Genomic DNA, 19828 nt, shown 5'->3' with positions numbered 1-19828 from the left:
TATAGGCCTGGAAAGATACAGCTGCTCCTAGAGATCTGAAACTAAAACAGGAGGAGGAGGTGAGAGATCCTCTGACCTTTCGCTTCCACTTTCTCATCTCTTGTTGCTACCTTCTATTGGATTGTTCAAACCCAACTGGAAGCCACCCATCAAAGATGAGAATTGGGATGCAGTCCGTGGCGGTCAGCCTCCCCTGGGAGGGGATGCTAGGAACAGAGAGAACAAAACCAGCACAAGATCCATCCAGAATAGAATTAGAGATGATGCAAACTCTATCCTTTTTAAAAATCCCTTCCTTTGTTTTATTCTGATGGCCTTCTCTTCTGGTACCCATTTCCCTGCTCGTGAACACAATTTCAATAAAATACAAATTAATAGTTTCCAAAACAACTGTTTTATGATGGTTTTGGCAAGCTATGTCCAGATTAATCTTTTAAAACATTCATAGCAAAAGTTCCCTGGTGGCCTATTGGTTAAGGATCCAGCATTGTTATTGCTGTGGCTCACTGTCACTAATTTGGCTTGGGTTTGATCCCTGACCAAGAACTTCTACATGTCATGGGCACAGCCAAAAAATTTATATATTCATAGTACTCTATGTGATACTGGTTATCCAGTGTTTTGTAAATGTATTTCTATTACAGTTTTAAAAATGTATAATTTATAGAGTACAAAGATTTCTTCATATTGTTATGTAACATGTTTATATATTTGGTGATGTTACACAGTTGAGCAAGATAGAATTATTTATAATTTGAGGTTTAGAAGTTATTTATTTATTCATTTATTTATTTATTTTGCTTTTTAGGGCTGCACTGTGGCATATGGAAGTTCCCAGGCTAGGGGTCGAATCAGAGCTATAGCTGTCACCCTATGCCACAGCCAGAGCAACTTGGGATCAGAACTGTGTCTGCGACCTACACAGCAATGCTGGGCCCTTAACCCACTGAGCGAGGCCTGGGATCAAACCCGCGTCCTCATGGATCCTAGTTGGGATTGTTAACCACTGAGCCATGAAGGGAACTCCCAGAGGTTTAGAAATAACTTGAATTCAACTCTCATTACGACACGGATTTTTTTGGCAGGCACTAAGGGCTCCTGAATAAATAGTAAACTACAGATCATTTATCATAGATTTAGAAACATAAAGCTCCAGATATAATTATGATATACGTAAAATATTTACATAAAATATTTAACTCTACCAAAAGTTTATAAAATGAATAAGAAAAAGATGAAAGTACAAAGATAAACGAACAAAGAATACAAATAGTTAATACAAAATAAAATGCAACATGTAAAGCTGCAACCTCACCATACATTTACAAGTAAACTAAAGCTATTTCAATGTTATATCAGCAAATATGCATATATACTTAATCAGGAAATTATATGTACTATCATGATTGTAGGTAAAAATTCACTAGAGAAAAAAATAGTTGATTTGGGGGGTATGAAGAGATGGTGATGACTCTTTTATTCAATTTTATTAAATTTCTGTATTTTCTCTATTCTATAAATTTTCTTCTATGAGCATAACAATTTCTTTTAAAGTTATGTAACAGATCACCCCCCCAAAAGCAACAAGAATACTGCTTGGTCTTCAAAATTTTTCTGGTGGTATTCAAAATGAAATAGCTCTTAAGAAAAAAATAAAATAATATGCAAAGCTGGCAAGGATTTTTTTTAATTTGAGTAATAGAAAATGTGTGTGTATATGTGTGTGTGTAAGATTTATAAGACAGAAATGATCTTAAAACAGTATTAAATATACAGAAAACTATGGATCAAGTGATGAGAGAAATCAATGCCTGCCACAATCATAAGAACTTAATATATCCTATTCAAATATTTTAAAATGTGAACATATACTGCTGTTCAACAGGTATGTCTGAACTGCTTTTCCAATGCACATACTACTTCATGTGTGAGTCCAAGGGGCTCCTAATCCTATGAATTTTAAAACAATTTCTGAAAAGGTTTCAGAGGAGGACCCTGGGTTGTACTTGTGAATTAAAGCACACTCATGACACACACCCATGTCACAGACCAAGGGCAACGATCCTGCAGCTTCTGGTTGTGGAAGTTGTCCCTCACCCCTGTCCGCAAGGACATTTCGGTACACTGTCCTATTTCCCAAAAAGTTGTATTTCAAAACATCCCCAATCCGTGATTTGAGTTTCACAACACCCTATGCCTGGCTCTTCAGGTATCTGTACTAATATTTTGTATGCCTTTATCGCAGGCTTTTCTATCCCTCCTAAATTTGAGAAGAAGAAGAAATTTCTCATTTTATTTGTTTATTGATTAAGTACACAGAATATGCCTAATACCGAGACCCATAATTTTTTAATTATACATACTTCCAAATAAGCTTATATGACCTTAACAAAGAATTATTAGGCTTGAAGTTTCAAGGGTCCTCTGAATAAGGGAGGAGTTTCCATCTCATGGTTGTATCCACCTCTTCATCCACACTGCCCAGCTCCTGCTCCTTGGAAAGCTCTACAAATACCTAAACAGGAGGCAAGGAGGAGAAAGAATTAGTAAGCTGCTGGTCCTCTTCTGAACATCCAGGAAGAATGCATGTCATTTTCACGTGAAATTACAGGGATGTTACAAAACTGCAAGGGTTAACTCACCTTTTCCAGGGTGCACTGAGAGAGGCTGTATTCTTCCAGGTTAAAGTCACGTTTCACTGAAAAAAAAGACTCATCGTAGATGCTTACAATTTACTTGGAGAAATCTTTTCAAAGTCATTAAAAAAAATGCAAACAATTACTCCAAATGGAACGTAGAGTTGAAGAAACACACGCTGGGTGAAAGAATGAAGCGGTGAAAAGTCACACCATCACTACAGATACATGTTAAAGTCATCTTGATGTTGGAATCGTCTCCTATTACCTTTGAAAACATGTGTTTTCAAGGTGTGTGTTTTGAAGAGACATATAAGTTCCTAGAGGAACTGCATAATTGATTGATAAACTCTCACAATATCAAGATTTCAGTTCCATCCCGTTCCCTTTTGAAAGACCCAACAGTTCCGTGTAACTTGCATCGGCCCGTTCATCTGCTGTACCAGATTTACTGGGCTTCCCCACCAGGAAATCTGCAGGCGACTGGTCCTTAGATTTATAATTCATGTGTCCATCGTTCACTTTTACACATTAAGAATCTAGGCCTGAGCCATCTTCAGGTGCCAGGGGTAGAGCAGTAGAGAAATCAGGCAAAAACAAAAGCTCCTGCCTTTATGCAGTTTGCATTCTAGCGGGAAGAATATGGGCATTGTCTAAATAAGCACTTAAACAGATAATAAAGTAAATAATGAAAAAATAAAACCAGTAAAGGAAATAAGAGACACTGGGCATAGGACAGCTGGGGAAGGCCACAGTAATAAGGTAATAACTGAGCAGAAACCTGAAAGAAAGTGAGGAAGCAGCCTGGACATTTAAAAAGCAGAGTTCCAGGAGTTCCTATCACGGCGCAGCGGAAACGAATCCGACTAGGAACCATGAGGTTGCAGGTTCCATCCCTGGCCTCGCTCAGTGGGTTAAGGATCCGGTGTTGCCATGAGCTGTGGTGTAGGTCACAGACCCGGCTGGAATCTGGCGTGTCTGTGGCTGTGGCTGTAGGCTAGCAGCTGTAGCTCTAGTTAGACCCCTAGCCTGGGAAACTCCACATGCTGTGGGTGTGACCCCAAAAAGACAAAAAGGCCAAAAAAAAAAAAGGAGAATTCCAGGAAGAAGGATTAGCAAGTGCAAAGAATATCTAAAGGAAACAAAAACATCGATTCAAAAAGATACATGCACCCCTGTGTTCATAACAGCATTATTTACAATAGTCAAGACAGAGAAGCTCTCTAAGTGTCCATCAACAGATGAATGGATAAGGAAGGTGCGGTCTACATATACAACGGAATATTACCCAGTCATAAAAATAAAGAAATTCTGCCACTTGCAACAGCACAGGTAGACACAGAGGGTATTATTCTTAGTAAAATAAATCAAAGACAAATACTGCCTGTTATCACTTGTATGTGGAATCTAAAAAATAAAACAAATGAATATAACAAAATAGAAATAAACTCACAAATATGAGAACAAACTAGTGGCTACCAGTGGGGAAAGGGAAGGGGAAGGACAAGATAAAGGTAGAGAATTAAGAGGTAAAAACTACTGTGCATAAAATAAACTACAAGGATACATTGCGTAGCGTAGGGCATCCAGCCGATATTTTATAACTTTAAATGGGGAATATTCTCTAAAAATTTTGAATCATTATGTTGTACACCTGAAACTAATATGATATTGTAAATCAACTTACATCAACTGAAAAAATAAAGTTAAATACCGAAAAATATTACCTACTTCTGGATTCGTTCTTTGGAAGTTTTATTTTAAAATGGTCATCCTTACCTGCCTCTAATTTATGAAAGGCCTGAGATAGAGGGTGAACATCCTCCACGGGCAGTTTATAGGCCAAGAAGGAGGAATATCTGGAAATAGAAACACGTCACACTTGACCTTGCGTATCAATGGGAAAAAAAAATAATGACCAAAATGTTGATATTAATGGCAATTTCCTTTTTAAGATAAAATTAATGCAAGTAAATGTATGGCTTAAACATGCAATAGACAAAACAATTAATCAACAGACGATTCCTGCAGTGGCTTTGGTGCATAATTCTGGCTGCTGGAGATAATTCTCTTAGAAAAGATCCATATGATTACATGTATGCTCAGTTTGTGCAAACCCTTTTCTTGTGGAACACAGATACTCTAAAGGAATCCCTTTGATTAGGTCGAATTAGGTTGGAACTCATCCCAACTTGTTACCAGAGAGCTAAGGAAAGCGAGAGACCTGGTGGAGAGTGAGGGACATAAGAGTGGAGGGATTCAGCGGGTTCTCAGGAAACCTTTCCTGACCTCCAAGGAGAGGAAGAGCCAGTACTGATCTCTGGCATCATCTCCATGTGCTACTTCTGCCTGGACGACCTCCTGCCCCAGGCTGAGTTCATTCCCAAACAGAGTCCTGGTGCTCCCAAGCAGCCCTAACGCTGGGTAGACCTCCGGACCGGCCCCCTTCAGCCCAGTCCTTGCTCTTCCAGCCTCACCATTCAGGACCGTGCCAGCTGTACCAAAACTGCTTCTTAGATTTGTGCCACCACGAGTCTGGGAATAAGACAGAGCTACATGCCTTTGTATATCCGTTAGGTAAGTCTATTCAACTTGCACTGTGCTAAAAGGAAAGCTTTCTTGGATGAGCTTATTCTTCCAAGGAATTTCAGATTTCCTTCTTGCTCCACACCCCCCCCGCCCCCGCCCCTTAATAACACACAGACCCATACGTTCTCACATAGACACCTTTCTTTGTTGTGAAGCATGAAAATGCCATTGAAGAGACACTGATTATCTCAATGTGACTGATCCATCTCTGATGAGGGGGCTTCACCCTAAGTGGTTGCATCTTTAAAACTGTAAATATTTTAGATCTTTATAGGAAGGCCTAGGGAAGGTGCAGTCCTGTGAAGATCTGAGTCACCCAAAGCTCCTTCCCCCATTTTTCCCAGGACCCCCGCCAGAGCTAGGGACCAGCCTTGGATGGACGAGGAGGGCCATGAAGGATGTCCCCAGGGCTCCCTAGGCGGGGACACTGGTTTTTGCGAAGCTCCCAAGTCTCCTATGATGTGGAAGACTCAACACATCAGTTTCCAAGTCCCTAACTTGATTGTGACGTCCAGTCGCCCTGCAGTCCTCACAGACGAGAAAAGGACCCTCCTGCGTGGGTAAACCCGACATAGTCCTCCGTAATCAAGAGCTCCTTTCACCTTTCCTGCTGGGCTGCCTGCGGGAAAAGCTTCAGAATCTCGGAGTGGACCGACGTCACTTGAGACGTTTCCTTCACTCTTAGTTCGAGAACGTAATCCTTGCCCAGTTTGTTTTTCAGGTGTTGGACGGAGCCGATGCATCTGTGAGCAGGAAGGAACACATGCTGGGGAACGCCCTGCCCCTGACAATTTTTCACATTATTCTTACATTTCTTCTTTTGTTGCTTATGGTTTAATTTTTTTTTAACGATTTTTATTTTCCCATGATAGCTGGTTTATCTGTCCATTTTCTGCGGCACAGCAAAGTGACCCCATCACGCATCCATCCATCCACGCATGCTTTTTCTCACGTCATCCTCCATCCCGCGCCATCACAAGTGACTAGATAGAGTTCCCAGTGCTCTCTCTACTCAGCCATAAAAAAGAACAAAATAATGCCATTTGCAGCGTTTGGATGGAACGGGAGACTCTCATTCTTAAACTTCAAATGTAGGGGAAAGGGCACCCCTGGAGGAGGCGAAAGGAAGCGCCCCACTTTCCACAGGACGTCACATTTTGCAAGTCAAGACACCCACCTCAGCCTTCCGGACACCATGATGGCAATGCGGTCACAGACGGCCTCGGCCTCGGCCAGGTAGTGGGTGGTCAGGAGGGCGCCCCTCTCTGCAGTTTTAACAGCCGTCTGGATCGTCTGCCTGAAGTGAGCCCCAATATTAACACCATGTTTTTTAAAGACAGGAAAAAGGAGAGATGCAAAGGAAACCTTATCGATAAAATACAATCCATCAATCATATTGAAATCCTAATTTAAAAAAAAAAAAAAAACAGGGAATGTGAATACTGAGTAGGATTTTTATAACATTAAGAAAAGTTTAGGAGTCCTCTTGTGGTGCAGTGGGTTAAGAATCCAGCGTTGTCACCGCAGTATCTCTGGCTGCATCTGTGGTGCAGGTTTGATCCCTGGCCTGGGAACTTCCACATGCCACAGGTGAGGCCAAAAAAAAAAAAAAAGAAAGAAAGAAAAATTTATTATTTTAGGTGTGTTAATGGTATTCTGGTTACTTTTTTTTTTTTTTTAAAGAGGAAACTCCATACCTTGGAGAAACTAACTGAAATGTTTGTAAGTAAAAGATATGCTGCCTAGTATTTGTTTGGAAATAACTGCAGAGCAGGGAAAGAAAAACTGGCCTTACATGGATAATTCTGGGTATTGTGGGTTCAAAAGTGATTCCTTTCCATTTGTATAAAATTTCCATTTGTACAAAGTTCTTTTTAAAAGTTGGGAAAGTATTGGAGAGTCCCAAATATGAAACTGGATTGAAGAATTTTATAATTCCAAGTGGAGCATCCTAGACTGGAAAGTAAAAAGAATTTAAAAACTAAGAAAAACTGGATCAACACATCTGACAGATTAGGTAAAAGTAGGGGGAACAAAAGGAAAAATCCATCAACAAGTTAATAGTTTCTAGGGAAACAGCTACAGACATCTCTGTTATCAAAAGGCAAAATGAAAACACGTTCCAAACTGCAAAACCTAAAACTCCAACTAAATGTACTCAGAGGGGTTTTTTCTTCAATGTGAACACCATATGAATACGATGCAGTATTAGAGAATATAATTGTTCAATATTTGTTGTCCTAAGAATCTGGATTCTCTCCACTAAGTTAGGAGCCAGTGGACTCGATTTTCCAAGATCCGTTACTTTTCCATAAGGTTTGTCCTCCTGGCCCTGAGGGTGATGCTACGTCTCACCACACTTGCTGCTGCTCTGCTGGATCCATGCCTGTAGATGGTTCATCCAGAAGCAGGACAGGTGGGTTTCCCAGGATGCTCAGCACAAAGCACAGCTGGAAAGCAGAGGAACACGACTATGTGCTGCCACCACCACTTCAGCCCTCAGAACAGCCCCACCGGCCGCATGTACCTTTCTAGCAGCTCCGGCGGTTAAGTACTGCACTGGAACATTCAGCTGTTCGTGCAGTTTGAAAGAGTCCACCAATCTGATGGAAAACAGGATGAGACGGTGAGGTCAAGAGTGGATTTGGGGAAAAGGGACTCAGATGCGAGAGTGACAGCGTTGGAGTTCCCTTCCTGGCACTACCTGTCTCAAAACTAATGATCAAGGTAAAAAGTTTACTTTGGAAACATGAAAGATTTTTCATCATTAAAAGTTTTTTTAAAATAACTGAATTCTGGAGTTCCCATCATGGCGCAGTGGAAACGAATCCATCTAGGAACCATGAAGTTGCGAGTTCGATCTCTGACCTCACTCAGTGGGTCAAGGATCAGCTCCGATTGGACCCCTAGCCTGGGAACCTCCATATGCCATGCAGGTGCAGCCCTAAAAAGACAAAAACAAACAAACAAAACACACAACAAAGAATTCTAACTGAAATGGATGATTATTCATTCATTCATTCAACTTTGTCAATTATTCTATGCAATTTTTTTGAAAGACCCCGAGATCAGGGAGTTCCTGTGTGGCTCAGCAGGTTAAGGATCCGACACTGTCACTGCAGTGGCTCAGGTGGCTGCTGTGGTGGGGGTTGGATCCCTGGTCCGGGAACTTCCGCATCCCTCCGTCTTCCGTCCCTGGAAGGTGACGTCATTCCTACTCGCCACCCTTTAGGCGTGAACCGTCACTGAACCTCCTGGCACAAAGCGATCACATGACCACACAGTACCGTGAAATGGCAACGCTGGCATCTGCTTTCCTCAGCCCTTTCACAGCGGCGAAGACCTCCAGGTGCTCCCTCGCTGTCAGGACAGGCCACAGCACGTTCTCCTGAGGGCAGTATCCCAGGAACTGGACCATGCCGTCCCCGCGATGACCCAGGCCGGAACCGTATCCCGTCAGTTCTACCTAAGAAGGGACACCGGTTTTAGAAATGCAGTCACTCCAATCACATGATTGCTCAGGAAACTGACAAGGAGCAAATGCCTACATTTTTTGAGCATCAAAGAAATATTACTTCATCTATTAATTATAGGAAACCATGTAAACTGCTAAACGTACAGTCTTAGGAAGATACAATCTACATATATTACGACATTTCTCTTTGGGGAATGGAAACCATTTTTTCAGTTTCTCTACCTCTCCAGCCGTGGGCTTGGTGACCCCAGATATCATTCTAATAGACGAACTTTTACCAGCACCGTTAGGTCCTAGCAATCCCAAAATTTCACCTGAAAGAGAATCATCGACTATCAATGTTGGAAGTAAAACAATAAGACAAACCTGTTCCTTTAATAAGCTTCCGAGGTCTACGTGCACCACAAAGCAGCATTCAGAAATTTCCAACATATGCGTAATCCACGTCACCCAAACATGTTAACGCCTACAATGCTATAAAGTGTTTTTGAAAAAGTTTAGGGATGGATATTCACTCTCAATACATGGGTCTTTTTTTTTTTTTCAGTTTACTTTTTCAGTGAAAAACGGGCCCATATTTTTATATGTACATAGCAAGTGGCTGATGGCTGAGTACGTAAATGATTCCTAAACTTAGAAAGTCAAGGCCGTTTTATCCATCCCCAATTCTATCACCTGTGTCTGAGCTACCAGCATCTTTCATCTGAACTGATATAAAAGCCTCTTAACTTGTCTACCACCCCAATTCATGCACAAAGAGTAGCCAGGGTGTAGTTCCTTTCAAAATATAAATTAAATTGTGACAAAAAGCCTCTAAGAACTCCCTGGTGGGATTCCACTAACTTGGTATAAGATCTCAAGGGCTCTAACCTGGCCCTGCTCCCCTCTTTGACTTCACCCCAGAGGCGTCCAGTCACCTCTTTGTGCCTCCACCACTCCAGAGTCGTCCCTGTGTCTGAGGCCCTGCCCTCAATGTTTCCTCTGCCTCGAGTTCTCGTATCTCTCCATCCCCACATAGCTGGCACCTTGGTATCACCTAGGTCTTGGCTTAAATGTCACTGCCCTAACCTGAAGTGAATGCGGCCCTAAGGCACTCATGTCACTTCGCATATTTGAACCTGCCAGTGTGACATCTGAAACTTCTCTTTTTAGGTTGTTTTTGTTTGTCGACCCCCTTAGGATGGAAAACCCATGAGGTCAGGAATGTGCCTATCTGTTTCATAACATTTCCAGATCCTAAAACAGTTCCAAGAACACTCAGAAAAATACAGGTTGAATGAATGAACGAACGTTTCAGCAAGCACAAGGTGACAGTAACAGACGTTCGGCGGGTATTTCTTAAAATAATGGTGAATTTAAAAAGTGATCCTTCCAAACCTTTTTTAACACAGAAGGAGATATTTCTTGCTGCTATTTTCTTCTTCCTCTTTGAAAAGCAACTTTTCTTCTGGCCTGCATATTCTTTGTGTAGACAGCTAGCAATTACGACTGGTTTCTGGAATAGATGACAGCGTGATTTTCCTCTTAAACTTGACTTTTCTACATTTCTTGCCCTATGTCATGAACCAAACCACATTTTGAGTTGAGGGTGGATCCATATTGCTCATTTCACATGCATCATGCATGCATGATGTTGACATTTCTTGCTTCCAAATGGACTGCGTTAACAGCATAGTTTCATGGAAGCCAGTTCCTTGCCTTCCCAGAACAGAAGTATCTACGTTCATGGGTCAAAATCAAATCAAAGAATAATCCTTAAGATCTGAATCTCTACTTGGCATTTTATAACAACTCTCACGTAAACTCTTCCACCTACGAAATTTCTGGTTTGGAAAGGATAATTCTACCTATCCAAGCCCATTTCTCTCAAAAGAATAAAACCATTGTGATCTGTGTTCTTCTCCGAGCTTTCAGGACCCCCTCCAAAGAAGTGCCTGCATATGTACTTATATAAATGCGCCCAAATCCAAGCTTTCAAACCCAAACTCAGTGTATCGGCCTCTGTTTGGACAGTTCTGGAATAGCTCCACTAACATCCATCTGGTCACTTGCTTTTCTACCTCCTCTATCGATGTGGTCAGGGCGGTGGCTGTTCTTATTCTTTCTGCTTGAACATCTTCATCTTCATCTACAGGCTCTTCTGGATTGGGACGAGCATCTCTACTTCTAGGGGCAATTCTGTGGAGAAAGTGCAATGAGCGACACATGAGTTTTCTGGGTGTCAAAGATGTATCAAAAGTCATGTGACTTTTACCATGGTCTTTTTTTTCCATAAGCTGGTGATGAAGATGGCTTTATGAATACTGCGTCTGCTTTTGCCAAGAGATTCCGTCTCGGCGGCCAAATTCCTTTCTCAGGGTTGTCATTCTCCTAATGAGCATCTCTGACCCTCTCAAATTTGTCAGCAAGCACTGCTGCTTCTGTGAAAATCAGGTCATCTACATTTTCTCTGTTGACTGAGCCCATGTTAATCACACCCAATATGTGCCTCAGCATCTTTTACTGTTTACTCTTTCTAGAACCTGTAAAACACTTTGAACAATTTTGCTAAATCAATTCCATCCCATCTCTTCTGTTTAAACATGTATAATGCTCTCGAATAAGAGAATGGCACATCTGAGCATTCGTTAAGGTTTTGAGAGACGGAAAGCTTCCCTCGGCTGATTTGTGGCAGAACTTGGCCCTGGGGGTCCTATTTCCTGGCAGGGAAGCCAGAAATCCACAGACTATCATGAAAATCATTATGCTGTTTACATTGTCAATATAAATCAGTATTAACAGGCGGATAGTATAGCCACTGTATAGGAATATTAAAATACAATATTAAGCATGAAATCAAGTTTTTTTCCCAACCTGAAAACAGGGTCCTTGTGCATTATTTTCTTTCCACACTTTGTTTCCAAGCATCTTAGAACAAAAACGAATAGCAAAGCCTGAAAGTAAGGCTACAAGCAAAGAAAAACATGTAGGCATAAGTTGATAAATACTATTTAAACGTTCGAATCAAATATATGGTCTTTTGTCTTCAGATAAAAGAGACATGAATCATTCTTACAAATCAGGGGAGGAACGGAGCCCTACAATGACAATCCAGTTTGGAGGAACCTGTTTCCTTTCTTCTCCTACAGCCTACATCTAGCCTGACAGCAAATTCTATCTGCTCCGACTTTCTTCTCTCTGAGAAGAGCCCAACCGCTTCTCAGCCCTGCTTGTGCTGCTCCCATCCCGACCAGGTCACTGTAATTGCTCATTATAACACGACGGCCCCCTGCTACCTGGGCTCCCTCTTCTTCCCTTGCCCCAAACATCTATGCTCAACACACGAACTAGAGCTTTTATTTTATTTTATTTTATTTTATTTGTATTTTTAGGGCCGCACCTGCAGCATATGGAATCTCCCAAGCTAGGGGTTGAATTGGAGCTGCCGCTGCAGGCCTACACCATAGCCACAGTAACACCAGAGCTGAGCCTCATCTGTGACCAAGGCCAGGGACTGAACCTGCATCCTCATGGAATCTACCTTGATTCTTAACCCGATGAGCCACGACGGGAACTCCTAGAACTTTTCTTTTAGAATGTAAGTCCAGTCGTATCACCGAGTGACTCCTTGATTATTCAAAGTAAAATCAAAGTCCTTAAAGTGACCCGGACTGCTCTGTGGACCCCTCTATCCACTCGTTTTGCTCTTTTCCTTCTGTGCCCTTCTTCATACCACTCTCCCCTGTGGTTACTCTGCACAACCACGCTGGCCTCCTGGCTGACCCTGGCACATCCAGGGTCACTCTTTCCTCTCCTCCTGGAATGTTCCTGCCCACGTTACCCCTACAGCTTGCCTCCTTGCCTCTTTCAGGTCTTTATTTTCACAGTCAGTCCTTCCCTGACCACCCATCTGACACAGCATGTGTTATTTCTTAGTTTATTAGGTGTCCTCTTCCACCAGAATATAAGCCCCAGGAGGGCAAAGACTTCTATTTTTGCTCTATGCCTAGAAAAGTACTGACACAGAGTCAAAGACAGTAGTTTTCTTCAGCTTAAATAAATATACTAATATAATCAGCTTTTTCTTTCATTTTTTTTGTCTTTTGCTTTTTTATCTCTAATGCGAAGGACTGAAGTTATAGTGTGTGTGTGTGTGTGTGTGTGTGGTTTTACAAGCTCTGACAAATTTGGAGGGGGCAATAGACAGGACAAACATGAAAAACTAATTTTGTTCTGAATTCTGGACATATGCAGTCCATTCATGTATATAAAAAGTAACTAGGATTTAGAATCTTGTCCGAATGTAATTGCTTTATCTAAGCCTGTATTAAAAGCACTTTCAAAGTCGGCACACTTTAGACAAGATCAAATAGTTATTACAGCAGATGGTAACTATTCAAAAAAGTGGATGATGAGGTAGAAAGGTCTTCTTACTATCAGGCAGAAAAGGAGGTCAGCTGCATTCAGGTCGTAATTTAGGTCTCCATAGTTCATTTGGTATTCGTGGATTCTCTGCAAAGACAAAAAAATGACTAAATGGAGATTTATCAGTCTTCTAATTTGCATTTAAATAGTATGGAATTTCACATATTGAATATTCCCCTCATTAAACTTGAGTCCCCTTTGAGCACTGGTGGCAAGCAATGCCCCGCAGAGAAAGAAGAGGGGGACTCCCCACCTCCGTCTGCTCAACCCTGAGGGTCTCTCAGTGAGGAGGTAACCTACGGCTGTTCCTCTCTTCCTTGTTTTGTTTTTCTTGAATATCTTGGTTTAATGTTTCCAAAAAGCCCGCTGAAAGCATAACAGAGAGAGGCAGGCACCTGCATGGTGAGAATTGCTAGGGGTGGACTACATTTGCCCGAAACGCCCCCCATGAAGCTTTCTGGGCCCTTCCTACCCCAGTGGGGACTGTGTCCCACCACGATAATTAGTCCCATCCAGTGGTTCTTTCTTCATCAACAATGCATTTAGAAAGCAACAATGCGTGACAGACTTCGGTTACTGTATTTTACCTTACAGGTCTAATTATATTTTAGGAGAGAGACGCTATAAGCAGAAGAAGGAATTTCCAGTTGGGAACTGCAGGCATGGCTTCAGGAGGGGAAAAGAGTTTTCTGCAGACTTTCCAGGTCTCTGAGAGCACAAACCATGAGGGCAGCCCTCTCTTTCTTTACAGCCACTTCACCCTGGATGCTGCAGTGCCCTCACACGTCTGTTCCTGACTGAGCCCCTCTGCTCATCTATCGTCCACTTCCTTCCATTTGAAGCCTCTGCGTTTCTTTCGTGCCTTCCAGACTTCCCCGCATGAACACTGTGCTTTCCTCCGCAAGACTCCCTGCATTGACTTGCTTGAGGCTGGTCTATCTTTGCACCACTAAGTTCTGCGAAAGGAAGTTTGGTGCCACTTTGTTCACTGTGTCCCCAATTACTGGCACAGCACCTTTAACACAGAATAGTGTTTAATATATATTTGGGAATGACTGCTATTGTCTGAATATATCCTGACAATGGATAGTGGATATCCATTAAATTAGGCAACGTTTTAGAGTCTGGCATTAGTTTTGAATAGCATTTGACAGTGCCTATGTTTTGCAAAGTGCATATGGCAAAGCTTTTTAAATAGTTTTCTTGAGGTTAAATTTTCATGCCATAAAATTCACTCATTTTAAGTATATGATTCAAGAATTTTTAGGGACTCTACAGAGTTGTAAGAGCATCACCACGACTCAATTTTAGAACATTTCCATCACCCCAAAGAAGTTCCTCCCAGGCACGTGCTGTCACTCCCCCTTCCCGGTTCAGCCCCAGGAAGACACTAGTGTACCTCCGGTCTTTATAGATTTAGGAAAAGCACTTTAACAGGCTGCACGGTCAACGTTACTGGCACAGTTGGTTACATTTCTTACCGTTTCCAATAAAGCTACAAATCCACCCAAAGTCATCGAGGGAAACAATACCATGCAAACAATCAGGTCGAGGTGATCTATTACAATGATGCCAAACGTGAAGACTGGGACCTACAAGGTAAGTTGACATGTGTTACATGTCACACACACTCAGTCCATTGATACCTGAGAAAATAGTACAATGTACGTGTTCTTATCAAATACAGGAGAATTTTCCCATAGGCGGATATACCCCTTTCAAAAGGAGAAGGGAAGGAAGAAGCTTTTGTTAATGAGAATATATATGACCTTCAGCTCCCCAACAGAATATTCTTAGATGAAAAATCCGGAGGCGAAAATGAAAGCTAAAATGGCCAAAGAGACTTTCTGAGACTTTGATCTTATATCTGAGTCTGTCACTAATTTTTGTGTGACTTTAAACATGTTACTTAGCTTTTCCCTCCATAAAATGAGGTGAATCATAGGAGATACTCTTGACTTCTTTCAAAATCTGAAACTGCAATATTCCATAACTATGTAGTCTCTTTCCAATGGTATAAACATGAAATAGACAAGGATACTGAAATTGATAAAGATGAGAAAGGAAAGGGGAAAATAATCAGAAATTATAAACAAATATTATACTGTAACAATACGGTTTTTTTTTTTTTAACATTTTGAACAAAGAAAAAAATTGTTTTAATGGCTGCACTCACAGCATGTGGAAGTTCTAGAGCCAGGGATTGGATCTGAGCCATGGCTGCGACCTATTCCACAACTACTAGATCCTTTAACCCACTGAGCCGGGCCAGGAATTGAACCCATGCCTCCAGAGCAACTGGAGCCACTGCAGTCAGATTCTTAACCCATTGTGCCATAGCGGGAACTCAAAAAATTTTTTATTTTACAAAATCTACTTTGCTTTTGCAATAGTGTTTTGTCTTATTTTACTCCATAATAACTAAAAAATAATTGGCAACAAAGAAAAAACTGTATCCAATCATCCGAAGTACATTTTGATTCAAGAAACAATGTTTCACAGTCAAATGTTCAGTTCTCGACTGTGGTCCTTGATAAATAGTTTGTTGACATCATAATGAGGAGATCTTAATCATCACATTAATCCACAAACCTAATAGGAAAAAAAACCCCTGTATTATCACGACTTTCCTTAGACACAGCAAAGTCAAATGTCTTCATTTTTTCATGCATTCACTTGCAGCTGAGGAATTACGCAAGAGGAATTCACAATAAGATAATGCAGATTCTGTTCTGCCCTCTACCACGTACTGAAGAGACTTTGCCCGCATTAGACTTTCATTCCTTATTATGTAAAGAACTAGGGAAAATGCTCTCTGCTCTCTAAGCCAGGAGAGGAAAGCTATTGCTCTGGAAGAGTATGGTGTATTAAGTTCCAGAAAACCTGTCATATTCTGCTGGAACTGATGCATTGTGAAATCCTAGAACGTGGCTGAGAAAATTCTGTCCACATTTTTTCCAACCCCACACATCACTCCAAAGCCTGCATCCACGAGAAAAGCTCCATCCCTGAAAGGTGAAGGGTAAGGGGCTGAGGCACAGTTCGCTGCTGGTTCTGAGGACGCCCTCGTCTGAGATGGTCAAATCTGTACAAGCCAGGGCCAAGTGGGAGTATGCGGTAAACCAGGGGCTGAAGTTTCGCTTGGACACGTAGCAAAAGGGCATTCATCAAGATGCCCGTTCCTCAGTTTGGAATGGTTTCTGTTTAAGGGAAGCCAACACGAAGAGTGGAAAAAGACATAAAGGTAAAGGAACCATGACTCCAGGCTGCTGGTTTCTTAGGACAATGGCCAATAAGCGTAACGAGTGTCTCTGAGGTCACTCTTAGAACACCTCATGGACACTTCATCCCCCTCTCAGGCTGACAGTAACAGACCTGTCAACAGCCAGACGGGCCAGTGCCTCTGACACTGCTTAGCATCAGCTCCAAAAAGGGCTTTGTTCAGAGTTGAAACAACTAAAAAACACAAAGTGTGGGTGTGAATTCTTCATTCACCTCTGCTGGATGTGTACAGGAGGGCAGACTGAAAAGAAATCAACTATTAGTCAGACTGATAGCTGTTCTTCTTATTCAATATCTGGGTTTACATTGGGAAAAAGAATTACGTCTGCTGACTGAACAAAAAAGAGTTTCCTAATGTACAGCATGAATGGAAAGCTTGTGATGCACCCAATGCCTGCCTCAAGGCCAGTCTTCCAAGTCAGACAGCTCTATAGCTTTTTCTGGGACATCTGTACTTGGACTGGGTTGTGCTGATAGTGATAAGAGGGATTGTAAGAGACACTACCTGCTGAATACAGAGACCAAATCAGAATACTGTCCGCTGAGAAAAGGTTAAGTCCACAGCTACCTGCTGACTAGAAGAGCCCCAGACTAATTTCTTATAGAAGTCAGTGGATGGGAGTTCCCATCGTGGTGCAGTGGTTAACGAATCCGACTAGGAACCATGAGGTTGTGGGTTCGATCCCTGCCCTTGCTCAGTGGGTTAACGATCCGGCATTGCCGTGAGCTGTGGTGTAGATCGCAGATACAGCTCGGATCCTGCGTTGCTGTGGCTCTGGTGTAGGCTGGCAGCTACAGCTCCAATTCGACCCCTAGCCTGGGAACCTCCATATGCCACGGGAGCAGCCCAAGAAATGGAAAAAAGACCAAAAAAAGAAGTCAGTGGATGATGTCGTATGCATTTTCTTAGCAGATGGACTTGGACTGGGTTCCTCTCATGATCTCAGGACTCCTATTTCAAGAGGGGGCAGCTGTGTTTGAAAGACAGACATTCAACATCCAGCTGGGAATATCAGCTAAAAGGCACCTGGTAAGTCCACAAATAACAAACGCTGGAGCGGGTGTGGAGAAAAGGGAACCCTCCTACACTGTTGGTGGGACCGTAAATTGGTACAACTACCATGGAAAACAATATGGAGGTTCCTCAGAAAACTAAATATAGAACTACCATGTGATCCGGCAATCCCACTCCTGGGCATACATCTGGGTAAAACTGTAATTCAAAAAGATACATGCACCTGTATGTTCATAGCAGCATTACTCACAATAGCCAGAAAGAGAAAGACAAATACCATATGATATCACTTATCACTTATATGTGGAATCTAAAATATGGCATAAATGAATGAATCTGTCTACAGAACAGAAACAGACTCACAGACATGGAGAACAGACTTGTGGTTGCCAAAGGAGAGGCAGTGGAATGGATGGAGAGTTTGGGATTAGTAAATGCAAACTCTTACATATAGAATGGATAAGCAATGAGGTCCTACTGTGTAGCACAGGGAACTATATCCAATCACTTGTGATAGAACGTGATGGAAGATAATATGAGAAAAGAACACATACACATGACCGAGTCACTTTGCTGTACAGCAGAAATTGATAAGACATTGTAAATCAACTATACTTTAATAATACAATTATTTTAAAAAGTCACCAGAAATGCTGCGATTAGGTACGCTGGGTCTCTAGAGCCTTGATAAACTTTTCCATTCAAGTTTTCAGTGATCTTGGACTTTCAGTAATCTTTCACTTAGATTTACAAATAAATCCTCTGGCATAGGTATAAAAGCATCTTAAATCTCTGAACTTATCAGTATCTGAGGTAAAGAGAGACTTTCTTGAAGACTGTAGAAATGGGTTGTACTGTTAAACATTATAAAGTCAGTTTTTCTGTTCCAGTGTTGCCAGGAAGCCCTATATTCTGAGAGATCCCGTAACTCAATCATAGCATCTTGAACGTCAGGACTTCTGTAAGGTTCCCCATAAATTCAAGTCAAAGTGTGTACATGAACTAATTCTCTAGGAGCACCACTGACTCCGTAACATGTTACATTCCCTCACCTTTCTAGGGCATAATTTTAAGGTGTTAATTTCCCCCATTGTTCAAGGTAAATGTGGCTATATTTAATATTACATTAAAATTTTTTTTAAAAAAAAAACACCTCTATTTACGTGCTTGTATAAGTACTTACGATATAGAAGCAAAATGACCAAAGGCCACTATTTGTTCTCCTCTTACGAAAAATAAATGATATCACATATGTCAGGAAGACAAGAGAAGCTGCATAACCAAATGTAATTACACCCTGAAGAGAAGACAAATAATTAACAGAGTCAAAAAAAATGAAATATTAACTGAGGGTAAGATTACAATGTTTTTATGATTCTTATTACACGTGCACTGTGATGGTATTTGTTTAGGTTTCTGACAAAATAAAAATGAAAAATTCATGTTTATATAAAAATACCCATATTAAAATGTATTAAGAACTGCTTAATACATTTAAGAAATACAAGTATATGACCCTACTTAGATGAGGTATCAAAAGTAGTCAATATCTTAGAGAAGATATTGTCCATGTCACATGTTACTTACCAAAGCAAACACAATTCGACTTGTGAGATAAACGTGCACCAGGTTTGCTAGGTAGAAAATTAAGTACATTGAAAGGAGAATGAAATCGTAGAGGCTGACATCCACCAGGGCCTGCCCACACCAGTAAGCAGAAGGGAAGAGTCCCGAAATCCACAGCTGCGACTTAGTTCTCTTCTGATGGAAAAACACAGATGGTGTGCATAGGTTAGGGTGAAATCCAAATCCAAAATAAACACATCGGAAGATTTTAAAAGATAAATATGAGCTAATATTCTAATGTTTTAAATCTTCTAATAGTTTTAGTTAAGTGCATACTATTTAGGAACCTGAGGTCTACGAAAGAGCCAGTTCCAGAGTTCCTGTCATGGCTCAGCGGTAATGAACCTGACTAGTATCCATGAGGACTCGGTTCGCTCCCTGGCCTCACTCAGTGGGCACTGCCGTGAGCTGTGGTGTGGGTCGCAGACGTGGCTCTGGCGAAGGCCGGCAGCTGCAGCCTGGAAATGTCCATGTGCCAAGGGACATTAGACAACTAACTAACTAACTAACTAACTAGAGCCAGTTCCATAAAGGTGGATATTTTGAAAATGACAATTGTTTTATTTGATAGGCTTGAGTCACAACACAACTTTAATTTGTGAAGAATTAACAGAAAAGTCACGCTCATAATGCTCCAGGCTTTACCCTCCTTCAAAGCACACGTCACTTTGTGATCTCAAGGACTACAGATTCTCCATCACCCACCAGGGAAGTTACTGACTCAGAATGTGCTGGGAGACGACCTGTGTAAATCTGCTGCAACTGTTTGCCTCGGTAATGGGCAAACCCAACACAAATACA

At 41.5% G+C, this 19828-nt stretch overlaps 1 protein-coding gene across 5 annotated transcripts in view; it reads right to left on the bottom strand.

The window, feature by feature from the left end:
- Window positions 1-19828, bottom strand: part of LOC125113758 (ATP-binding cassette sub-family A member 9-like) — a 133631-nt gene that overhangs the window by 72310 nt on the left and 41493 nt on the right. The window contains exons 25-40 of one of the 5 annotated variants that reach the window (XM_047756649.1): window positions 18989-19162; window positions 18585-18698; window positions 14586-14696; window positions 13114-13191; window positions 11554-11645; window positions 10761-10878; window positions 10078-10195; window positions 8923-9014; window positions 8513-8691; window positions 7753-7828; window positions 7581-7675; window positions 6403-6522; window positions 5828-5968; window positions 4416-4495; window positions 2643-2698; window positions 2280-2515 (exon numbers count right to left, since the gene is read on the bottom strand). The exons of the other annotated variants lie outside the window; for them this stretch is intronic. Of the exons in view, the coding sequence (XP_047612605.1) occupies window positions 2414-2515; window positions 2643-2698; window positions 4416-4495; window positions 5828-5968; window positions 6403-6522; window positions 7581-7675; window positions 7753-7828; window positions 8513-8691; window positions 8923-9014; window positions 10078-10195; window positions 10761-10878; window positions 11554-11645; window positions 13114-13191; window positions 14586-14696; window positions 18585-18698; window positions 18989-19162 (1746 nt within the window). The 3' untranslated portion in view covers window positions 2280-2413. Of the gene's footprint in view, window positions 1-2279; window positions 2516-2642; window positions 2699-4415; window positions 4496-5827; window positions 5969-6402; window positions 6523-7580; window positions 7676-7752; window positions 7829-8512; window positions 8692-8922; window positions 9015-10077; window positions 10196-10760; window positions 10879-11553; window positions 11646-13113; window positions 13192-14585; window positions 14697-18584; window positions 18699-18988; window positions 19163-19828 lie in introns of those variants that run through there. 5 annotated transcript variants of the gene reach the window in all.

This window comes from Phacochoerus africanus, chromosome 14 (assembly GCF_016906955.1).
Source record: "Phacochoerus africanus isolate WHEZ1 chromosome 14, ROS_Pafr_v1, whole genome shotgun sequence".
In the NCBI taxonomy this organism is placed as follows: Eukaryota; Metazoa; Chordata; class Mammalia; order Artiodactyla; family Suidae; genus Phacochoerus; species Phacochoerus africanus.
The sequence above is the reverse complement of the archived record's forward strand: the minus strand, read 5'-3'. Positions and strand labels throughout refer to the sequence as shown.